The 19,768-nt window shown below is 40.6% G+C and overlaps 3 protein-coding genes and 1 pseudogene across 4 annotated transcripts in view; all 4 read right to left on the bottom strand.

Moving 5' to 3' along the window:
* Positions 1–19,768, bottom strand: part of LOC138162638 (hornerin-like) — a 111,676-nt gene that overhangs the window by 35,985 nt on the left and 55,923 nt on the right. Inside the window, exon 1 of one of the 2 annotated variants that reach the window (XM_069089977.1) lies at positions 4,484–4,639. The exons of the other annotated variant lie outside the window; for it this stretch is intronic. Coding sequence (XP_068946078.1) covers positions 4,484–4,621 — 138 coding nt within the window. The 5' untranslated portion in view covers positions 4,622–4,639. Of the gene's footprint in view, positions 1–4,483; positions 4,640–19,768 lie in introns of those variants that run through there. 2 annotated transcript variants of the gene reach the window in all.
* Positions 1–19,768, bottom strand: part of S100A10 (S100 calcium binding protein A10) — a 462,639-nt gene that overhangs the window by 386,954 nt on the left and 55,917 nt on the right. The gene's annotated exons all lie outside the window — the stretch shown is intronic.
* The window catches only part of S100A11 (S100 calcium binding protein A11), a 399,965-nt gene that overhangs the window by 324,280 nt on the left and 55,917 nt on the right, over positions 1–19,768 (bottom strand). The window lies entirely within an intron of this gene.
* Positions 15,335–17,334, bottom strand: LOC138162640 (mitochondrial tRNA methylthiotransferase CDK5RAP1 pseudogene; annotated as a pseudogene).

Genomic DNA, 19,768 nt, shown 5'->3' with positions numbered 1-19,768 from the left:
GCTTGATCTTCCACCTGAACTAGATCTCTGGCCCTTGCTGCTGGAGGACTGCCTGGAACCTGAATCATATTGGCCAGAGCTAGATGACTTCCTGGAGCCAGAGCCAGAGCCAGAGCCAGAGCGGGAACCAGAGGTATACTGTCCAGAGCTGGAGCCCGATCGTGAGCCATCGCAGCCAGAACTGGAAGCGTGTTGGGAACTGGAAGTTTGCCCTTGTCTACGACGACTGCTGGACCTTCCTCCTGAACAAGTCCCATGTGCCTTGTTGCTAGAGGACTGACCTGATTGCCCTGAGCCTGATGATTTCCTTGATCCAGAGCCAGAGCTCTTGCCAGAGCCTCTTCCAGATCCTGATTCAGAGTTTGAGCCATATTCTGATTCAGATTCAGAGCCAGAGCTGGAACCTGAGCCTGAAGAGGAGCCAGAGCCAGAGCCATCTTGTCCAGAGCCATATGGGCTAGAGCTGGAGGAGTGCTGGGAACTGGAACTTTGCCCCTTTCTACCCTGACTGCTTGATCTTCCACCTGAACTAGATTCCTGGCCCTTGCTGCTGGAGGACTGCCTGGAAGCTGAACCATATTGACCAGAGCTAGATGAGTTACTGGAGCTAGAGCCAGAGCCAGATCCAGACCCAGAGCTCAAGCCAGAGCCATATTGACCAGAGCTGGAGGAGTGCCGGGAACTGGAACTTTGCCCCTGTCTACCCTGAGTACTTGATCTTGCACCTGAACTAGATCTCTGGCCCTTGCTGCTGGAGGACTGCCTGGAACCTGAACCATATTGGCCAGAGCTAGATGACTTCCTGGTACCAGAGCCAGAGCCAGAGCTAGAGCCAGATAGGGAGCCAGTTCTATACTGGCCAGAGCTGGAGCCCGATCGTGAGCTATCGCGGCCAGAACTGGAAGAGCGTTGTGAACTGGAAGGTTGCCCTTGTCTACGACGACTGCTGGACCTTCCTCCTGAACTAGACCTATGTCCCTTGTTGCTAGATGACTGACCTGATTCCCATGATCCAGATGATTTCCTAGAGCCGTAGTCAGAGCTCTTGCCAGAGCCTTTTCCAGATCCTGATTCTGAGCTTGAGCCATATTCTGATTCAGATTCAGAGCCAGAGCTGGAACCTGAGCCTGAACAGGAGCCAGAGCCAGAGCCATCTTGTCTAGAGCCATATTGGCCAGAGCTGGAGAAGTGAGGGGAACTGGAACTTTGCCCCTGTCTACCATGACTGCTTGATCTTCCACCTGAACTAGATCTTTGGCGCTTGCTACCGTTGGACTTCCTGGAACCTGAACCATATTGGCCAGAGCTAGATGACTTCCTGGATCCAGAGCCAGAGCCTTTGCCGGAGACTGAGCCATATTCTGAACTAGTTTCAGACCCGGAGTCAGAACTTGAAGTAGATTTGGAGTAGGAGTCTGTTCCACTCTCTGTGGTAGATTCTGTCCTGGAGTCATTGCTTGAACTGTATCTTCCAGAGCCTGAAGCCTGAAGCCAGTTTTCACTTTCTCTTTGTTCTTCAAATGTGACTGAGAGCACCCTTTTTTTTGGATTGGCTTTCTTTTCTCCCAAACCCATCTTTTTCACTCTTCCTGTATCTGTACGTTTTTTCTCCCAATCTCCTTGAGTTTTTAGAGTCTCTTTGCTGTTCTTCTCCATATATTCTGGAGGGGCTTTTCCTTGAATTCTGTCTTCCCCCTCCCCATGTCTTTGAGCTGGATGTATATTCAACTTCATTTCTGTTTCCTGAGTTGCTTGAATTTGATCTATGATATATTTTGTTGGAGCCCTTTTTCTTCTCTGATCTTGATAAAAAGTCTTCCTTCTTCCCTATTGAGCTCAACTTATGCCTGACTTTCTGTTTTTCCTGTGATTGCTGTTTTCTGGATGTCCCATATTCTTCTTCAGGATTCCAACTTGAAGTACTGGAATCTGATTCCCATCTTTTTTCTTCTTTCTCTTCTCTTTCATTGTCTTCCTTATGATGATTTTGGCCTTTGCAATAATCCTTCTTGAAAGCTTTGTTGAAGGTCATTGTCAACTTGAATATCAGTAATAGGAACTCAGTAAAGTCTAGTCTCCTATTTTCGTCTCCATCCATATTAAGCATGATTTCATCCACAGTATCTGGATCTCTTGGATTCTGTATATGAGCAAGGTCCATAAAAAATTCAATTAGTAAAAAAAAAATACTTCCCCACTATTTGAAGGAGTGTTGTGTCATGGTTCATATTAATGTACCTAGAGTCACTCCAGTCAATCCCTGGTATCCTACCCTTACTGTTTCTCCTCCCCCACCCCCACCTCAGCTGGCCTGAGTGATTTCTGAGAGTAATTACCACAAGGTAGATGGGAATAATGTGGCAGGTAAAAGTTTGCTTGAATTCAAAACAGCTGGTACATTTGGACTCAAGATGAACAGATCAGAAACTGCATGCTAAAGTTTTATGAAATCTTTGGGAATCACCAATCAGTCAATGTGATTTCTTTTCATCTTTGGCTCTCTGACTATAAGGGTTATGGGATTTAAAGATCTTCCATGCCCCATTGGACGTGCTGACGTAGCAGGAAGGGGCGGAGCAAGAGAAAGTGAAAGCCAGAGAAAGCGAAAGCCGAGCTAGCGGTTCCTGCGGTGGCTGGCTGCAGTGGCTGGCTGCAGTGGCGACGGCGGCAGCAGCAGCAGAGGCAAGCCCTTTTTTTGAGTTAGGACTGCTAAGGACTTTTTGCTAAGGACTCCTGTTGAGGACTGCCAGGGGCCGGAGCTGCTGGGAGCGCGCTTCCAGGACGCTGGGTGGTTGCTGTGCGTGGGGAGAGGAGGACCTTTGCCTGAGGTAGCCTATTCTGTTTTAAAGGCTTGAATATGTGGGTGCTTTCTACTTTATCTACCTGTGCCAATGTCATAACTACTCTGATGGCTTTCACTTTCTGGTTTTGGGACTCAGTCTTTTGGTATCTTAATAAATTTTCCAGTTTATTTCCCCATATGGCAAGCATGACATATTTTGTGATGGATAATTATATCAGCATATTTGTAATCTCTATAGGCATTGTGAATATGGCATTGCTGATACACTGACCCTCTGAAAAATTCTAATTGTGAGCTCATTAGATGGTCTTCTTTACAAAGTGATATTTTTTTGTGGGGGGCGGTTCATCTCATCTCTCCTTTTTATTTGGTGATCATGGTACCTGAAATTCTGCCATTTTGTTATTTCTGGCTTTCTCTAGAATAAGTCTTTTAAAGTTGGGACTGTAGTTGATTTGCCCACCATCTCATTGATGTGAATTAATTTTGAGTTTTTCTCAGCTGAGGAATAACTAAGGGAAATACAACACTAGTTCATGGGAAACTGGAATAGGAATGGGATTACTGACAGCAGGCAGAAAAAATTAGGTGGAGACCGTCAGAGAAAACTTTGCCTACATTCCAGTTTTGTGAAGGACAAGATCCATTTCTTTGTATGTTCATAGATTTATATAATTCAGGTCAGTTCCATTCAACTCAATTTCATTCAAATCATCCAACAAGAATTTACTGAATGTGCATCATACACATACATATATATAAATATATTTTTTTGGGGGGAGGGTAAAGTTACTTGTGCTTGAGGGCAGTGGGGTTTTATGTTCATATTCCTTTGACATTCACTAGCTTTTTTGTTATCATGGCCAACTCATTTAATCATCTTTATCCTCTCCTCCTTATCTATAAAGTGGAACCTCCTTTACTCACTTTTTGCCTGGATCTAACGAGATAATACCTGTAAAATATTCTGCACACTTGGGCCCACCACTGAGCCACTGAATGTGTGATTTCAATGAATGAAAGAAGAACCCTTAGGTGAAGCACCCTCACCTCTGCCAATGCCAGGTAGAAACCTCTTAGTAATATATAGTCTTAGAGAGCTGCCTTTAGTACTTAGAGGTTACATGACTTGCCCAGGGTCACACAACTAATATTTTATGTAAGTGGTGGGAGTTGAATAACGATCTTTTGGAGTTCAAGGCTAGCTCATTATCTACTGCCTCACCAAATATCCAGTACTGTGATTGTTATGCTAGATTCTAGCATGCTTTCTTTGGACTCAGAGATGGAATATTGATGATGTGAATCTTTTGCTTCCTCCTTAATAGAAACAAATGTGAGCTAGGATTTTATATAGCTCTTCAGGGAGTGCAAAGTACATTATAAATACTCTCTCAAGTTGATCCTCATAATAAATAACCTTGTGAAGTAGATGCAACTTTTTCTCCCATGTTACAGTTGAAGAAACTGAGGCTGGGAAATGTTAAGTGCCCTGCTCAGTGTTATATACCAGTAACTGTCCGAAGCAGGATTGAACTCCTCTTTTCCTTTGTTCGGTACTCTGTCCACTATACCACCTAACTGCCTCTTTTTAGGCAAGGCCAAATATGACAAATATCAAATAAAAGAAAACAGTCCTGCCTGTTGAAACAGGCATCAGATGTAACAGAAAGCTCTCACCTCCAGAATAAAATGCAGCTCATTTTCCAGACATTCCCTCAGTTCACTTCGGCTCATTGTGTCACACTCCTCATCTTGGCCGCAATATTGATAGAAAACATCCAGGATGGTGGCGATGCTTGTCAGTAGATGAGACATCTTGGTGCACAAATTAATGGGCCTGGAGGGAGAAAAATGTGACCCCTCTCTGTCATTTCTTTACTTTGTTTAAGAGGTTTCAGTAGTAATTATTTGGAGTAACATTTTAAAATTAATTTTCTGTCTCATCTGTTTCACCTGTGAAAGTCTCATGGGGAAAGATGGAATAGGGACAATTCATCCCCACTGATGTGGTGAAACACTCAGTCCTAGGGATCTTAAGCTCCAAGGTACCACAGGAAGCCAGGAAAGACAGGACTGGAAGCAAAGGTTGCTCTTACCCTTAAAGGGAGGGGAAAGCAAAATTCCTAGGTGTTTATGGTACCTCAGTACTTATAGGCTATCACACCAGTCAGAGCTATGCTGGAAGGGACCTTAGACATTATCTTGTTCCCCCCTCTTGCTTTATCTTATCACATTTATAAAGCACCTACTATGAGCCTCTCACTGTGCTAAACTCTCTGCAAATATCCCATTTGGTTTTCACACCAAACTTGAGAGGTAGGTGTTATTATGACACCCATTTTACAGATGAGGAAACTGAGGCAGACAGTGCTCAAGTGATTTGCTTAGGGTCACACAGCTAGTGAATATCTGACTTCAAATTTGAACTCGTGTCTTTCTGACTCTAGCCCAGCTGCCTGAGGTCACACAGCTACTGAGGGCAAGAGCTCTGATTTGGACCCTGTTCTGCTGGTTCCAGTTCAGGGTTCTTGTTCTAATCACCCCAATTTCCAGATTCACCCTTGGGAAAACACCAGGTACTTGCAGTCTTAGCAAGACTGAATCCCCACTTACCTAGTTCACTGAAGGAACAATTAGGAAGGAAATGCAAGCAACTTGCAGGGTACTGAGTGTCTGGGATGCTGGGCTTTTTATACTGAGTTTAATTGTCCATTTCAGGATGGTGACGCCCTTTCTGTAGGATAGCCTGATTCTTTCTCAACCAAACCCAGTGCCATCTCACCTCCACCCCTGTCATCAGGGACATTAGTTAAGCTAACTTTTCACCTACTCATCTGTGATTACTAGGAGCTCCTCAACTTGGCCCAGTATCAGCCCCCACCTAGCAGTGTGTTAGGACATTTTTCATAAGGACCTCTGTGGGCATCATAAATTTTCTGAAGGTAGGGGCTATAGAATTACAGGGTTACAGGATTTCTACCTGGAAAAGGGCCATGGCAATTTCAGAGTCCAACCTCCTAATATTCTAAATGAATAAATGATCTGAATACATGAAAAACATTCATTAACTCTTACCATGTGCCAAGGCACTGTGCTTGTTACACAAATACATCAGCAAAACAGCACCTACCCTAAGTTAGCTTCTGTTTAAACAAGTGGGAAGAATATGTAAAGAGGAGTTGTAGCCTGGGAAGGGTATTAGGATCTGGGGAGACAAAGGGGTGCCAAATAGAACCATAAGAAAATTTACTGACATGCTTTTACTAGAAATAATGGTAGTATCAAATCAATTTTGGTTACTAGATCAAGTAGTACAAAATTAGGTGCAGAGGGTTTGGTTTGCAGAGAGGAAGAAAAAGCACATGATAAATGATAGACATCAGTAAAAATACCAGGGTGGTTGTTTGGATGGGATAAAAAACTTGATTTGGCTTGGGGGGGTTGATATGCTAGATATAATTTTCTGCTCGTTTTTCAATCAGGTCATCTTCACTCCATTGCAGGAATTTCAAAACTATGTAAATTAAGTCCCCTCTTTGGACTTATGGTGGTTCAAAAGGTGTTATGTAAGAGTGGATGAAGAGAAGATGACCAATGTGGATGGAGCCTCTTTCTATCAAAGGCACCGTCACGCTTCCAATCACCCAGGTTCACAACACGAGTCATACATGAGGCCACGTTTTGCCCTCTTCTTGTCCCAGCCCCTCTACTCTCATATCAAGTGAGCAAATATTTGTTGAATTTACTTGGAAGACAATAATGACTTACTGAGTCCAGCTAATGAGTTTTTCTTTGTTCCATTCAGCTCACTTATATGGCAATGGCTTCAGCAATGAAGGTGAGCACATGACAGAGAAGACCTTTTTTAATCTGGGTTACTCTCAAATAATATCTTATTCTTTGAGCCCTTGTGGTGACTTTCAGGAACGAACCTTCCTTCATAGCCTTTTTCCACCAAATTATTCATAACATGAGGTTGACCTTCAGCTCTGTTGCTGCTTTGGGCCTAGAGACTTAGGAAATATTTCTTGTTGGATATATGGAGTTTGTATAATATGATACAATGAGCAAATGAATGAGCCATAGAATTCTAAGCCATGGACATGAAGAATTAGCAAATAGTGATGCTATAATCTATGAGAAGGTCATCTAAAAGATCTAGAAATGGTGTGGGGTCTGCCCAACCGAAAAAGTGTCCTTCATTTCTTTTTTATTACAAAGTGGTAAGAATTGGAGCTTTAAAGGAACATTCCTCTCCTAAAGTCTGACTTCCACACTTTTGTGCATTCCCAAAGTTCATGCCAATGATTCATAAGATCTGGCAGTTTCTATGAATCAAAGAATTAATGAAGTCCTTGCTGTACAAGGAATGGTGTACAATGGTCTTCACTGGAAGATCATTCTTGCTATGTACATTGCTGGGCTGGTTGCTATCACAACTTACAAAAATTTTCTATAAAGACATGAGGGACTTCTTGCTCGTATCAGTGCAGGACAGAACCTCTCTGTTGAAATCATAGACCCCTGGAATTCTGAAGTTAAATATACCTTGACAACAAGATACTCTGTCTTCTTTTTGCATAATATGGCTTTATTCTCAAGAAGCACCCTATTTCCGAACTTGTTTTAAACGTGGTAAATGTAGAATCAGAGAATATGGTGGAGGAGGGGAGTGGAATAGACTTGGCAAGAGGCAGGTAGACTTATCATTTGGGTTCTAGTACTAGACCAGAGGAGTGAAGTGTTTAAGATGATAATGGTGATGAATCAGGTAGGTGGCTCTGAACCTGGAATCTGGAAGACCTGAGTTCAAATCTGACCTCGGGTTCTTACTAGCTGTATGACCCTGGGCAAGTCACTTAATTTCTGTCTTCCTCAGTTTCCTCATATTTAAAATGGAGGGTAATAATAGCACCTATCCCCCAGGGTTGTTGTGAGAATAAAATGAAATAATGCTTATGAAGTGTTTTACTTGCCTTAAAGCATTCTATAAATGCTACCTAATATTAGGAATGTTGGCAATAATAAGAGTAATCGTTGATACACAATTATATATTTACACATAAATACATGTGCCTATGTACAATATACATGCACAGACATATGAACAAGAGCATACACATATGTATACCTACCTGAATTAAATGTGCCTGTATATACATATATTACCACTATTCATCATAATAATGTACATATGTGAACAAAACTCTAATGCATGTGTGCATATATGCATCTTATTAATACATCTATATACATATCTCACAATGTATATATAGTGTGCAATATACATTCTTATGCACAGAATACATGCACTGTGGACATAGGCACAGAAGATATGCACACACATGTATACATACGTTACTCATAATGCATATATGTACAGGCATATTACATGTGCACAAATGTGCATATACAAACATCCATGAACATATATTTATGTGTCAGCTATTGCCCTTGTATTACCATCATTCACAATAATAAGCAGAATAATATATATATATATATGTTTGTGTGTGTGTGTGTGTGTGTGTGTGTGTGTGTAGAATCTATATCTTTAAGGTTTACAGAACACTACAAAACTGATCTCATTTGATCTTCAGGGCAGCCACGTTCATCTTCATCCTTTATTTTTGAAGAGGACCAATGATATTGCGATGTGACTGGTGGCGTCTTGACTTGCACATGAGTTGGATTTAAATGAAGCAGAGTTATACAAAATCATTAGCCTCACTCTCTTTTCCTGAGTTATTCAAGTCCAGTGGTCAGACAAAGGTCAAAATGACTGGGGATGGCCCTGCATGATCTTGGCGTCTTTGATGCCTGACCAAGCTCTAAGAGCTCCACAGTACTTGCTTCAGTTACCTTTGTGGATGTTGGAACAAATTGTTCTCATCCACCCATTCAATTGGGGGAGATCTTCACATGCTTGGGGTAGGCATCCCCTGAACTCACCAAATGGGTTGGAAGCCTGTTGGTTACCTTCAGTCTGCTGAAACAGTTTACCAGGGTATGTCTTCTTTGCATGCTACAGCTTCTCGGAGCTACAGGTAAGAGTTGGGTCACAGGTGGACACCAAATGGGAATGAGCAGCCCTGAAAAGGGCCCCATAAGCTCTCACACCAGAGGTTCTAATTCTCCCTCAGCAGGATAGACTGCCAGGCCTGAAGTCAGGACAACTCATCTTTCTGAGTTCAAATCTGGCCCCAGACACTTACTAGCTGCGTAAACCTGGGCAAGGATTTGACTGTTTGACTCAGTTTCCTCATCTGTGAGATGAACTGGAGAAGGAAGTGGCAAACCACTATAGTATCTTTGCTAAGAAAACCCCCAAAATAGGTTCACAAAGAGTCAGACATGACCAAACAGCAACAACAATAACGTATTAACATAGCTCTTAAAAAAACAAAAATAAAAAACCAGCCCTGTTAGTTAGGTACCATATGTATTGCTATCATTGCTATTTCATAGATAAGGTAACTGAGGCATAGAGAAGTCAGTGTCTTGACCATCCTTACTCAGCTAGTAAAGAATCAATGCAGGATGTGAGCCCAGGTCTCTCCTGGCCAAGCACTTTTTCCACCATATAATGATTATCTGAGTGGTAGTTTTGCCCCTACTGGGGACTGACTTTGATCAAGTTCCCTTAACTTTTGGTGCTTTGGTTTTCCTTCCACAAGTGCAAAGTGTTATTAGTGACAAGGTGCATGTGGGCAGTTAGACAAATACCCTGTACTATCATCAACCATTGTGTAGCATGGTCTTGGTCCACCCAGTGTTTGCCAACAGATAGGAGGGCCAAACAGAATAGAATTAAACCCCCAGAGGTGAAGAGATCTTAAGGCTTCAGTAATGTCTACTCAGCATTTTGGCTACCAGGTGTTCTGGATGCTAATTCCAGTGAGTCAGAGGATTGGGGCCAAGAGTCCTATATTCGGAATGCTCCACTGATTTTCCAGAAATCACTTCACTTCTCTTTTCATGCTAAAGATATAGTGAGGGTGCCTAGAGCTCATGATTGTTACACTTAATGTTTTATTCATTAAAATAAACTTTCTTGAGGGGTAAGTAGAAGCTACCTTAATAAGTTGGAAGTTACTTCCAGATAGATTTGATTGAAGTCATAAAAATCCTAGATTTAAGGTTTATCCATTAAGCTAAAAAAATGGTTTTCTAATACAATTAAATTTCATTATCTAATTTTATAAAGCCTCTGCTATTAGCTCAGAACTATATCCCAGGTACTGAGGAAGATAAAGTATTTAGCAAGGACATGTTGTCTGTCTAATGGAGGTAATGTATTGAGGGGAAAGGGAAAATATAATTATACCATAAAATAATATATGAGAAGTCACAGAAAGAGTTGAAAGTTACTCCAATTAAAAGAGTTGAAAGTTACTCCAATTAAAACTTGAACAAATTTTTTTTGTTGTTCAGGTGTGTCTGACTCTTTGTGACCACATTTGGGGTTTTCTTGGCAGAGATACTGGAGTAGTTTGCCATTTCCTTCTTCAGCTTATTTTACAGATAAGGAAACTGAGGCAAACAGGGTTAAGTGCCTTGTCCAGGGATATGCAGCTAGTAAGTGTCTGAGATCACATTTAACGTCAGGAAAATTAGTCTTTCTGACTCCAGGTCCAGTGCTCTGTCCACTGTGACATTTAGCTGCCCCAAAACTTGAACAAGAGTACCTTCTATAAGTGAGCTTCTGCTAAAATAATTCCTACGAGGACTATCTATTTTGCTTCCTTAAGGAGCCCATTCCATTTTGGGTAGCTTAATTGTTAAAAAGTTTTCCCTCATATTCTATCAAAATTTGCCTCAGCAACTTTCACTGGTTAGTCTTAGTTCTGTGGTTTGGGGAAAAGCAGAGCCAATTTATATCTTCTTCCAAATGATGGCCCTTCAAAATACTTGGAGGCAGCTATCTTTTCCAGGCTAAGTGACTCCATTCGCCCCAATCCGTCCCAGTTTGATGAGGTTCCAAATCACGTCATTTTCTTTGTAATCTTCCTCTGTACATACACCATTTCATCAGTGTCCTTTATAAAATGTAGTGGCTAGAACTGGACCATTATATAGGTCACTAATGTGGCCTGACAATGGTGTGCTGCGGTGGCACAACCACCATTTTTCTGGTCCTGATTAGTGCTTTTGTTAGTGATGTCTAAAATCACATTGGCTTAGCTAGTTACCGTGCTGCAGAGTTGACTCCTTTGGAGCTCTCTGTGTCCTCAAACCCTAAGGAACTCTTGGAAAAATATGACCCTTCCACCTTCCAACTTGCAAAGTTGTTTTTGCAGCCAAGCCTAAGACTTGACTTTCATCCCCATTATATCTCATCTTATTTGACTTGGCTTATTGTTCTAGCCTGTTGACAATTTTTGTATCTTTATTTTGGTTTTAGCACCTTAGCTACTATCCTTGTGAGTTCTGTATCTTCTGAAAATTGGGTGAGTATATTATCTTTATAATTTATATTTTAGACCTTATATGTATTATAGGTATTATAATACATACTATTCCATAATATATTATTATTCTACCTTTATCCAAGCCATTAATATAAGTGTTTTCCAGAATAAAGTCAGAGACTGATGACCACAGGTTTCCACTAGAGACTTCCTTCCAAGTTCACATGGTTCCGTTTGTAACTACTCTATAATCCAATCATTTAATCAATGTTTTTTATTCCTCTAACTGTCCTATCATCCAGTTAATGTTTCTTTATCTTCCTTACTGGGATATCATGAAAGATGTTGTCAAATGCCTTGATTAAATCCACATCTACCTAACCTACAGATTTAATAATTATGTTAAAAGAGGCAATGAGATTAGTTTGGCATCATCTGTTCCTAATGAATCCAGGCTGGTTCTTAGTGGTTATTGCTTCTTTTTCTACATGCTCACAAATCATTCCTTTAACAGTTCATTATAAAATTTTTGCCAGGATTAGAACTCACACCAACTGGATTGTAGCTTGAAGAATCCCCTACTTCCATTTTTAAAAATTTGAGATTTTTGCTTGTTTCCTGACCTCATCTCTTCTGCATTCCTGAATTTTTCTAAGTGTGTAGGAAAGATGCAATCTAAGAGCTACCTATGATATGGAAATATATGGGAATACTCTTTAGATGAAGTGGCACTTGAGGTATTTTTATAAAAATAAGTCATATTTTTGTAGTGATTTAAGCTTTATAATGCACTTTTTTATTCCATCTTTTTTTGTGGGCAATATATGTATTATAATCATTTTACAGATGAAACTCCAGTAAATTAAGTAATCTGCCCATGACCACACAACTGGCAAACCTCAAAGTCAAGATCAAAACTCCTAGACCATCTTACAGCAATTAAAGGAAGTATTTTTCTTTTGAAAATGTTTACTTTTATTTTTATTATGAGCTTGATAACATTAACAGACATGAAAATTTCAATATGCAAATAAGAACAGGTAAGATGTGTTGAATTGGTGGTTGTACCTCAGGAAACATGTATTGGAGTTCCCCTGGAAATTCCAAAGAACTCTAGGGACTTGTATGATTCAATACTGAAGTGCTTATACTTTGAGATGATGAGGAAGTCCCCTGATTTGCCACTGAACTGAAAGAGCTGCTGACTCAGTAGATCTTTCTTCTTTAAAAAAATTAAATTTTAGTGGTGACTTCTGTTCTTAAATCATCTATATTTTCCCAATCTCTGCAAATATTTAGAATTCTACCTGCTAATACAAATCCAGGAACTATATGAACACAATTACAAAACATTTTTCACACAAATAAAGTAAGATCTAAACAGTTGAAATTATATCAATTGTTCATGGGTAAGCTGAGCCAATATAATAAAAATGATAATTCTGCCTAAACTAATTTACTTAATTGATGCCATATCAGTCAAATTACCAAAAATTATTTCATAGAGCTAGAAAAAATAACAACAAAACTCATCTGGAAGAACAAAAGGTCAAGAATATCAAGGGAATTAATGAAAAAAAAATACAAAGGAAGGTAGTCTAGCAATACCAAATCTCAAACAATATTATAAAGCAATAATCAACAAAACTATCTGGTACTGGCTAAGAAATAGAGTAATTTATCAGTGGAATAGATTACGTACACAAAGTACAGTAGTCAATGACCATAGTAACCTAGTGTTTGGTAAACCCAAGCTTTCGGGATAAGAATTTATTATTTGACAAAAACTGCTGGGAAAACTGGAAAACTATAGAACACAAGGTAGGTATAGAGCAATATCTCACACCATATACCAAGGTAAGGTCAAAATGGATGCATGATTTAGACATAAAGAGTGACACCATAATCAAATTAGAAGAACAAGGAATAAATTACCTGTCAGATCTATGGGGAGGGGACAAAACAAGAGATGGAGAGCATTACAAAATGTAAAATTTATAATTCTGATTGTATTAAATTAAAAAGCTTTTGTACAAGCAAAACCAATGCAGCCACAGTGAGAAAGATAACAGAAAGCTGAGGAACAATCTTTCTAGCAAATATCTCTGATAAAGGCCCCATTTCTAAAATATATAGAAAACTGAGTCAAATTTCTAAGAATAGAAGTTCCTCCCCAATTGATAAATGGTCAAAGGATATGAACAGGCAATTTTCAGATGAAGAAATCAAAGCGATTTATGGTTGTCAATTATTGTCTGTTCTTTTTTTATGGCTTTTTTTTGGAGGGCAATTGGGGTTAAGTGACTTGCTAGTGACTAGTCACATGGCTAGTTTTTGTGTTAAGTGTCTGAGGCCAGATCTGAACTCAGGTCCTCCTGACTCAGGGCCGGTGCTTTATTCACTGAGCCACCTAGCCACCCTCTATTGTCTGTTCTTGAAGAGGACCAAAATGACATCACTATGCTGTTTCAGTGTGTGTGACTGTGGCTGATCAGACCACTATGAGCTTGGAATGCTCTACCACAGGTCAGGCACAAATAGTACATGTGAAGATTTAGGCTGGATTCTCTAAATCTGCGCATCCTGTATTTCTTTTGAGCTATTTCAATTCTTCTTTGCTCATAGATCACAGCAGTGCTCTAAATTACTTTTGATTAGAAAAATGCAAATTAAAACAACTCTGAGATCCCACCGTATTCTTACAAGATTAGCTAATATAGCAAAAAATGATAAATGTTGGAGAGGATGTGGGAAAATGAGGACACTTTTATACTATTGGTGGATTTGTGAACTGATCCAACCATTCTAGAAAGCAATAGGGAACTATGGCCAAAGTAATACCACTCATTTACTCCTTTGGTCTAGTAATACCACTTCTAGGTCTGTATCACAAAGAAATCATAAAAAAGAGAAAAGAACCTACATGTGTAAAAATATTTATAGCAGCACTTTTCATGGTGGCAAAATATTGGAGATTGAGGGGATGCCCATCAATTGAGGAATGGCTTAACAAGCTGCGGTATGTGGATGTAATGGAATACTATTGTGCAATAAGAAATGATGAACAGGCGGATTTCATAAAATACTCAGAAGACTTATATGAACTGATGCAAAGTGAAATGAACAGAACCAGGAAAACATTGTACCAGCAACATTGTTTCATGATTAACTATGACTGACTCAGTTCTTTTCAGCAATAAAATGATCCAAGGCAAGAACAAAAGACTCACAAAGGAAAATGTTTTCCGGATCCAGATAAAGAGCTGATAGACTCTGAATGCAGATCGAAATTTTTTTCCCCATATACTTTATTCTTTCTCATGTTTTTTTTCCCCTTTTGATCTGTTTCTTCTTTTGCTACTGTTATTTTTATGGAAATATTTTTTTACATGACAGCACAGGTATAAACTATGTCAAACTACCTACCATTTTCAGAATAGGGGAGAGGAGGGAGGGAGAAAAAATTGGAACTCAAAATCTTGTAAAAATGAATGCTAAAAATTTTCTTGACATGTAACTGGGAAAAATACTATTACACTTAAAAAAAAAACCCAAAACAAAGAGAAAAAAAGGTCTGCCAAGGGTTGACATCGAATTTTACTACATTGTACTTTCTAAAATCCACCATTTTCCCTTTTTAAAAAAAATCGGGACATTTGCCTATTTCTACTCTTCAAATACCTCACCCATTCTGTGAGTTCTCTTTAGGTAAGACCTGCAAGTTCTTTCAGCTCCCTAGGATTTAATTGGGGCCTTAGATGTGAATTTATTTAAAACAGCTAGATTCTATCCTTCTCTTTCCACACCCAACTTGGGCTCCAGTTTCCTCTTAAAAACTATGTACTTCAAAATGTAAAGGGTGGAATATTTTTCTTGCTGAAAGATATAGAAGCAAGTAGATATTACTTTAATTATATATAATAATATGACTCTGCCTGATGACTGAGCATGTGGAGGAAGGAGACTATGTAAATGTTATGTGCTTTCAAGTTTCCCAAAACTCTGACTTTCTTACCAAAGAAAATCACTTCTCCAATAGGGTCACCTCCAACAGGTGCAGCCTGAAGAGTAGAAAAAGAGTAATTATTGACCATAGCTGATCCTCCCTGGAAGCATCTTTTTTTTTTTTTTGTAGGTGAATCATTTAATAGTGATTCTTAGAGATGCTTCCATCTAGCAAGTAAATCTGGAAGATTCATTTTCCATTTGTCATAAACTTACTTCCCTTCAGAGAAATAATACTGCTATAACAAGTCTCTTCTCCTTTTCTCTTTGGTAAAACCTACTCAGTGTCATTTTATCCCAAAATTTCAGAGCTGGAAGCGACCTCAGCGAGTATCTAGTTCAATCTGCAGCCACAAGAATCTTCTCACAACATCGCTAATAAGTGGGCATCCAGAAGAACTTTGTGGCTGTCAATTCAGCTCAGCAATGTGATAAATACTCCTGCAGAGATGTTCGGCAGAGGGCAACTCCTTTCAGGCTCTGGGAGTTGAAAGAGGCGATCTTCACTAACACATAGTCCCCTGGCTGAGCTCGGATTAGGCCCCTAGGGCTAGTGACATCTTCCATCTCTATATCAGGAAAAATCACTTTGATGTTTCCATCATTCCTTCCATATAATTCAGTGGTAGAGTGCTTACGGGGCCCCTCCACAAGGACAAGCTGCGTGTGGCCAACCACAGCCATGTTGGCTTCTGCGGCACCCTGTCGGAAGGCAGTGATAAACTCTGCAAGCCGCCTCTGTTTCACCTCCTCTGGAACATCATCCTGCAGCCTGTGATACGCTCGCGTCTTCTGTCTCATTCTGTAGGCAAAAAGGAAACCCACATTGTAGCGGACTTCCTGAAGCAAGGACAGAGTCGGGAGGTGATCCTCTTCTGTTTCTCCACAGAATCCAGCAATGAAATCACTGCTGAGGCTCACTCCTGGAATAGATTCTCTGATATGGTAAATCAAGTCCAAATAAGCTTCCCTTGTATATCCTCTTCTCATGATTTCAGACCCGGCTGCTTCCACTCTGGGCTGGCAAATGGATCTGTTTACAAATATTGTTCCGTTCCTGGATCAACCGTAGAACCTGCCCAGAGGGTTTTTTCACTTCCTCCAGAATGGAAGCAATTGGCCTGCTCCTTTCACGGCCACGTGTGAAAGGAACAATGCAGTAGCTACCCATGTTGTCACAACCTCGCATAATTGACACAAATGCTGATGTGGCATTTGGGCTTGTCTGGACAGGCATGATGTCTGCATAGGTCTCCTCTAGTGAAAGCAGAACATTAGCAGATCGCTGGCCAGAGTCAGCTAAAGTGAGCAGCCGAGGGAGATCTCGGTAAGCATCTGGTCCAGCTATAATGTCCACCAATTTTTCCCTCTGTAGGATCTCTTCGTTCAACCTTTCAGTCATACATCCTAGAATGCCAATTCGAAGAGGAACCTGTGATTTGAGACGTCTGGCCTTTATAGATTTAAGTCGTTTTAAACGATTCCAGATGGCCTGTTCAGACTTCTCCCTTATTGAACATGTGACAAGGAGAATCACGTCAGCCTCATGGAGGCTGTTAGTTCTCAAGTAGCCATTCTTCTGCAGAATGGACCAAGCGATCTCTGCATCATTGACATTCATTTGGCAGCCACAAGTCTCTATATAGACTTTTCTCCCTCTTCCTACAAGGGCTTCTGTAGTAAGATAAGGGGGAGTATTCTCCACTGCTGCAGAAGAATCAGATTTCTCTTGAGGGGTTGAGGCACTTCTTAAAAAGTGCTGAAATGTTGGTCCTGCTGCCAGTCTGGAGCTGAAATCTCCCTGGACTCCATCATCTTGATGTTTCTCTAACTCAGGATTTACTTTTGTATTGAGATAGTTTGCTGTTCTGTAGGTCCTGAGGATCTGCCAGATTACTGAGGACGATGGACTTTGCCTCAGAGTCTGACTGGTTTTCAATGCATATTTTAAAGGCTGCATGTTGGGAGTAAGAGCTTCAAACCTCACAAAGACTGTCCGTCCGAGGTCGCCTGCCCGGCTTTAAGAGTCGCTGCAGAGAGCAACGAGCCAGCAGTCAGATGCCGGGAGGCAGCGTTATCCCCTCCTAGGTCCCCAGAGAGCTGGGTCACTCCTCCCTGGAAGCATCTTGTAACCCAGTCCTGCCAAGGGGCTAGCTAGATGGAAATCAGAAGTAGGGAACAAGTCCCAGCTGTGAGAGTTTGGGGAAGAAAAACAAATCATTTATGGTGAGAGGCACTTGCTGATAGTTGAAAGGGAAAGAGAGGTGGCATAAGGCCAGTCCAGGGAAGAAGATAATGGACATCAGTATACAACTGTAAGGGAGAAGAGTCAATTTTAAATAAAGTAGAGACCAGAAAGGCAGCAACTAGAGGGACTGCTTTATACCAACCAGTAAAACCAATGTTTTTGGCTAAGCGTTAAGGTTCCAGAAGACTTATTCCTAAGATCACCGGGAAGATGGTGTGCAAGGGAATGATGATTGGGGTAAGCAAAAAATGAAATATCCCTCTCCTACATAGACTTCTGTTCTCCAGAGTAGAACAGTGAGATCCATGGTCAGATTAATGAAAAAGAGAATTTGCCTGGGCAGCACCCTGGGAATGGAAGGAGTGAGGTGGGGGTGGGTGGCAAAGAGGAATCTTTTGATCCAGTGATTCCTTGACATCCCCCAATTCCATGGTAATACTCAATTTAAGGTAATTATCACCTTGCCATCTAATTTCTTTAATTCTGCTCCTAAATGTTTTGGGGTAATGGAGATTGTCTCAAATTCAAGATGATATAAAATGTAGGCAGCCAGATGGTACAATGGGCAGAGTGCTGGGCCTAGAGTTAGGACCATCTAAGCTCAAATTCTACCTCAGGCACTTATGAACAAATGACCCTGGGCAAATCACTTAAACTTCTCTTTGGCTCAGTTTCCTTAATGGATGATAATAATAGTTTCTACCTCTCAGGAATCAAATGATATTATTTGTAAAGCTCTTAGTACAGTACCTGACACACAGTAGGGACTTCATAAATGCATATTTCCTTCTGCACCCTCCCCATCTGCTTAGCCTTAAATGGGCTCTTATTGCCATTTGATTCTATTTTTATTGATTCCCTTTCTTATTCTGCATGGTTGTTCTAAAAGTCTGCCTGTCTACTCAAGTTTACAACTCACAGAAGATGACCATACTTCTTAGTTACTTAGACTGGGTTCACTCATCTTAAACTTCCTTCAACAACTCCCTATCACCTATCATTTAAAATCTCTAGTTCTTTGACTCTTCATCCACAGCCTTGAACCTCTCTCCCTTTCCAGCCTTTTCTCATGCCCACCCTCAACCCCCAAGCCATTTACACTATGCTTTAGCCAAACTGGGCCTTTCATGGTTCCTTGTAAATTTCCAACTTGTTCTTTGCTCATGCCTAGAGTACCATCTCCATTGAGCTCCATCTTTTGAACTCCTCATCCTTTCAGAGCCAACTTAAAAGTTACCACTTCCAGGAAGTCTTTCATGATATACACTAATTATATTTCCTTCCTCCAATTTCAAATAATACTATATATTTGTTATGCTCTTGCTCTATTCTATCCTCTACCATGTTTCCCCGATAATAAGACACTGTCTTATTATTTTTTTTTGGAAAGAAAAACACCAGAGGGCTTATTTTTGGGGGAGGGCTTATGTTGTCCTGCCTCAGCTCTCCTCCGCGGCACTGCTCTCAATGGCACCAGCAAGCAAATCACTGGGGAAGAACAGGATGATGTGCTCACTGCTGCAGCTCTGATTGGATGCAGCTCGGAGCGCGGCGTGCGTTTCACCGGGCGGGGGGGGGCCGACGGTGCATACAGAGGGTACCGTAATGTAGCACAGTAAGGGGAGGGCTTATTTTCGCGATAGGTCTTATTATCGGGGAAACATGGTAGTTATCATGCATTATTCTATATATGTGCATGCCATATAACCCTAGAAGACTATAAGCTCCCTGAAGTCCATGTCCAAATCTCAATGATCTTTGTATCTTCCCTCATGCTTAACATAGTGCATATACATAATAGACACTTAATCAATGACTCCTAAATAAATGAAGGAAGGACAGAGTGGAATAGAATCGGATCCAATGGGAAGGCTTGGAAAGTGAGGTTTAACAGGGTTGACATACTCAACCTTTCTTCCAAATCAAATTCAGCTCAAAACTATGATTAAAGGATGTGTACAGTAGATGCCTCCAGGAAAAGACTCTTCCTTAGGCAAATAAGGGAGATAGTAAGAAGAAATCGAGTGGGGTAGAAATTGGGGAACTGTTTGCTGTATTGTGCAGGGAAGGCTGGGTTTGACTCAGAGCCTGCTGGTACCACAGTTCTATTCCTTCTTATATTATTTTCCTTCCCTGAATATTTCCCTGGTGGACTTTGGAGTACCTCTGAAAATAACTAGGGGGTAGTTATACTGTACGGCAGTATTGTACAATAATCAATTATGAATGATTTACCTTTTCTTAGCAAAACAAAGATTCAAAACAATTCCAAAGAACTTATGATGAAAATGCCATCCA

The sequence above is a fragment of the Petaurus breviceps genome, unplaced genomic scaffold (assembly GCF_028583685.1).
Source record: "Petaurus breviceps papuanus isolate PSGF00001 unplaced genomic scaffold, PetGlider_PUasm1.0 186, whole genome shotgun sequence".
NCBI lineage: Eukaryota > Metazoa > Chordata > Mammalia > Diprotodontia > Petauridae > Petaurus > Petaurus breviceps.
Note: the sequence above shows the minus strand (reverse complement) of the source record. Positions and strands in the feature narration are given on the sequence as shown.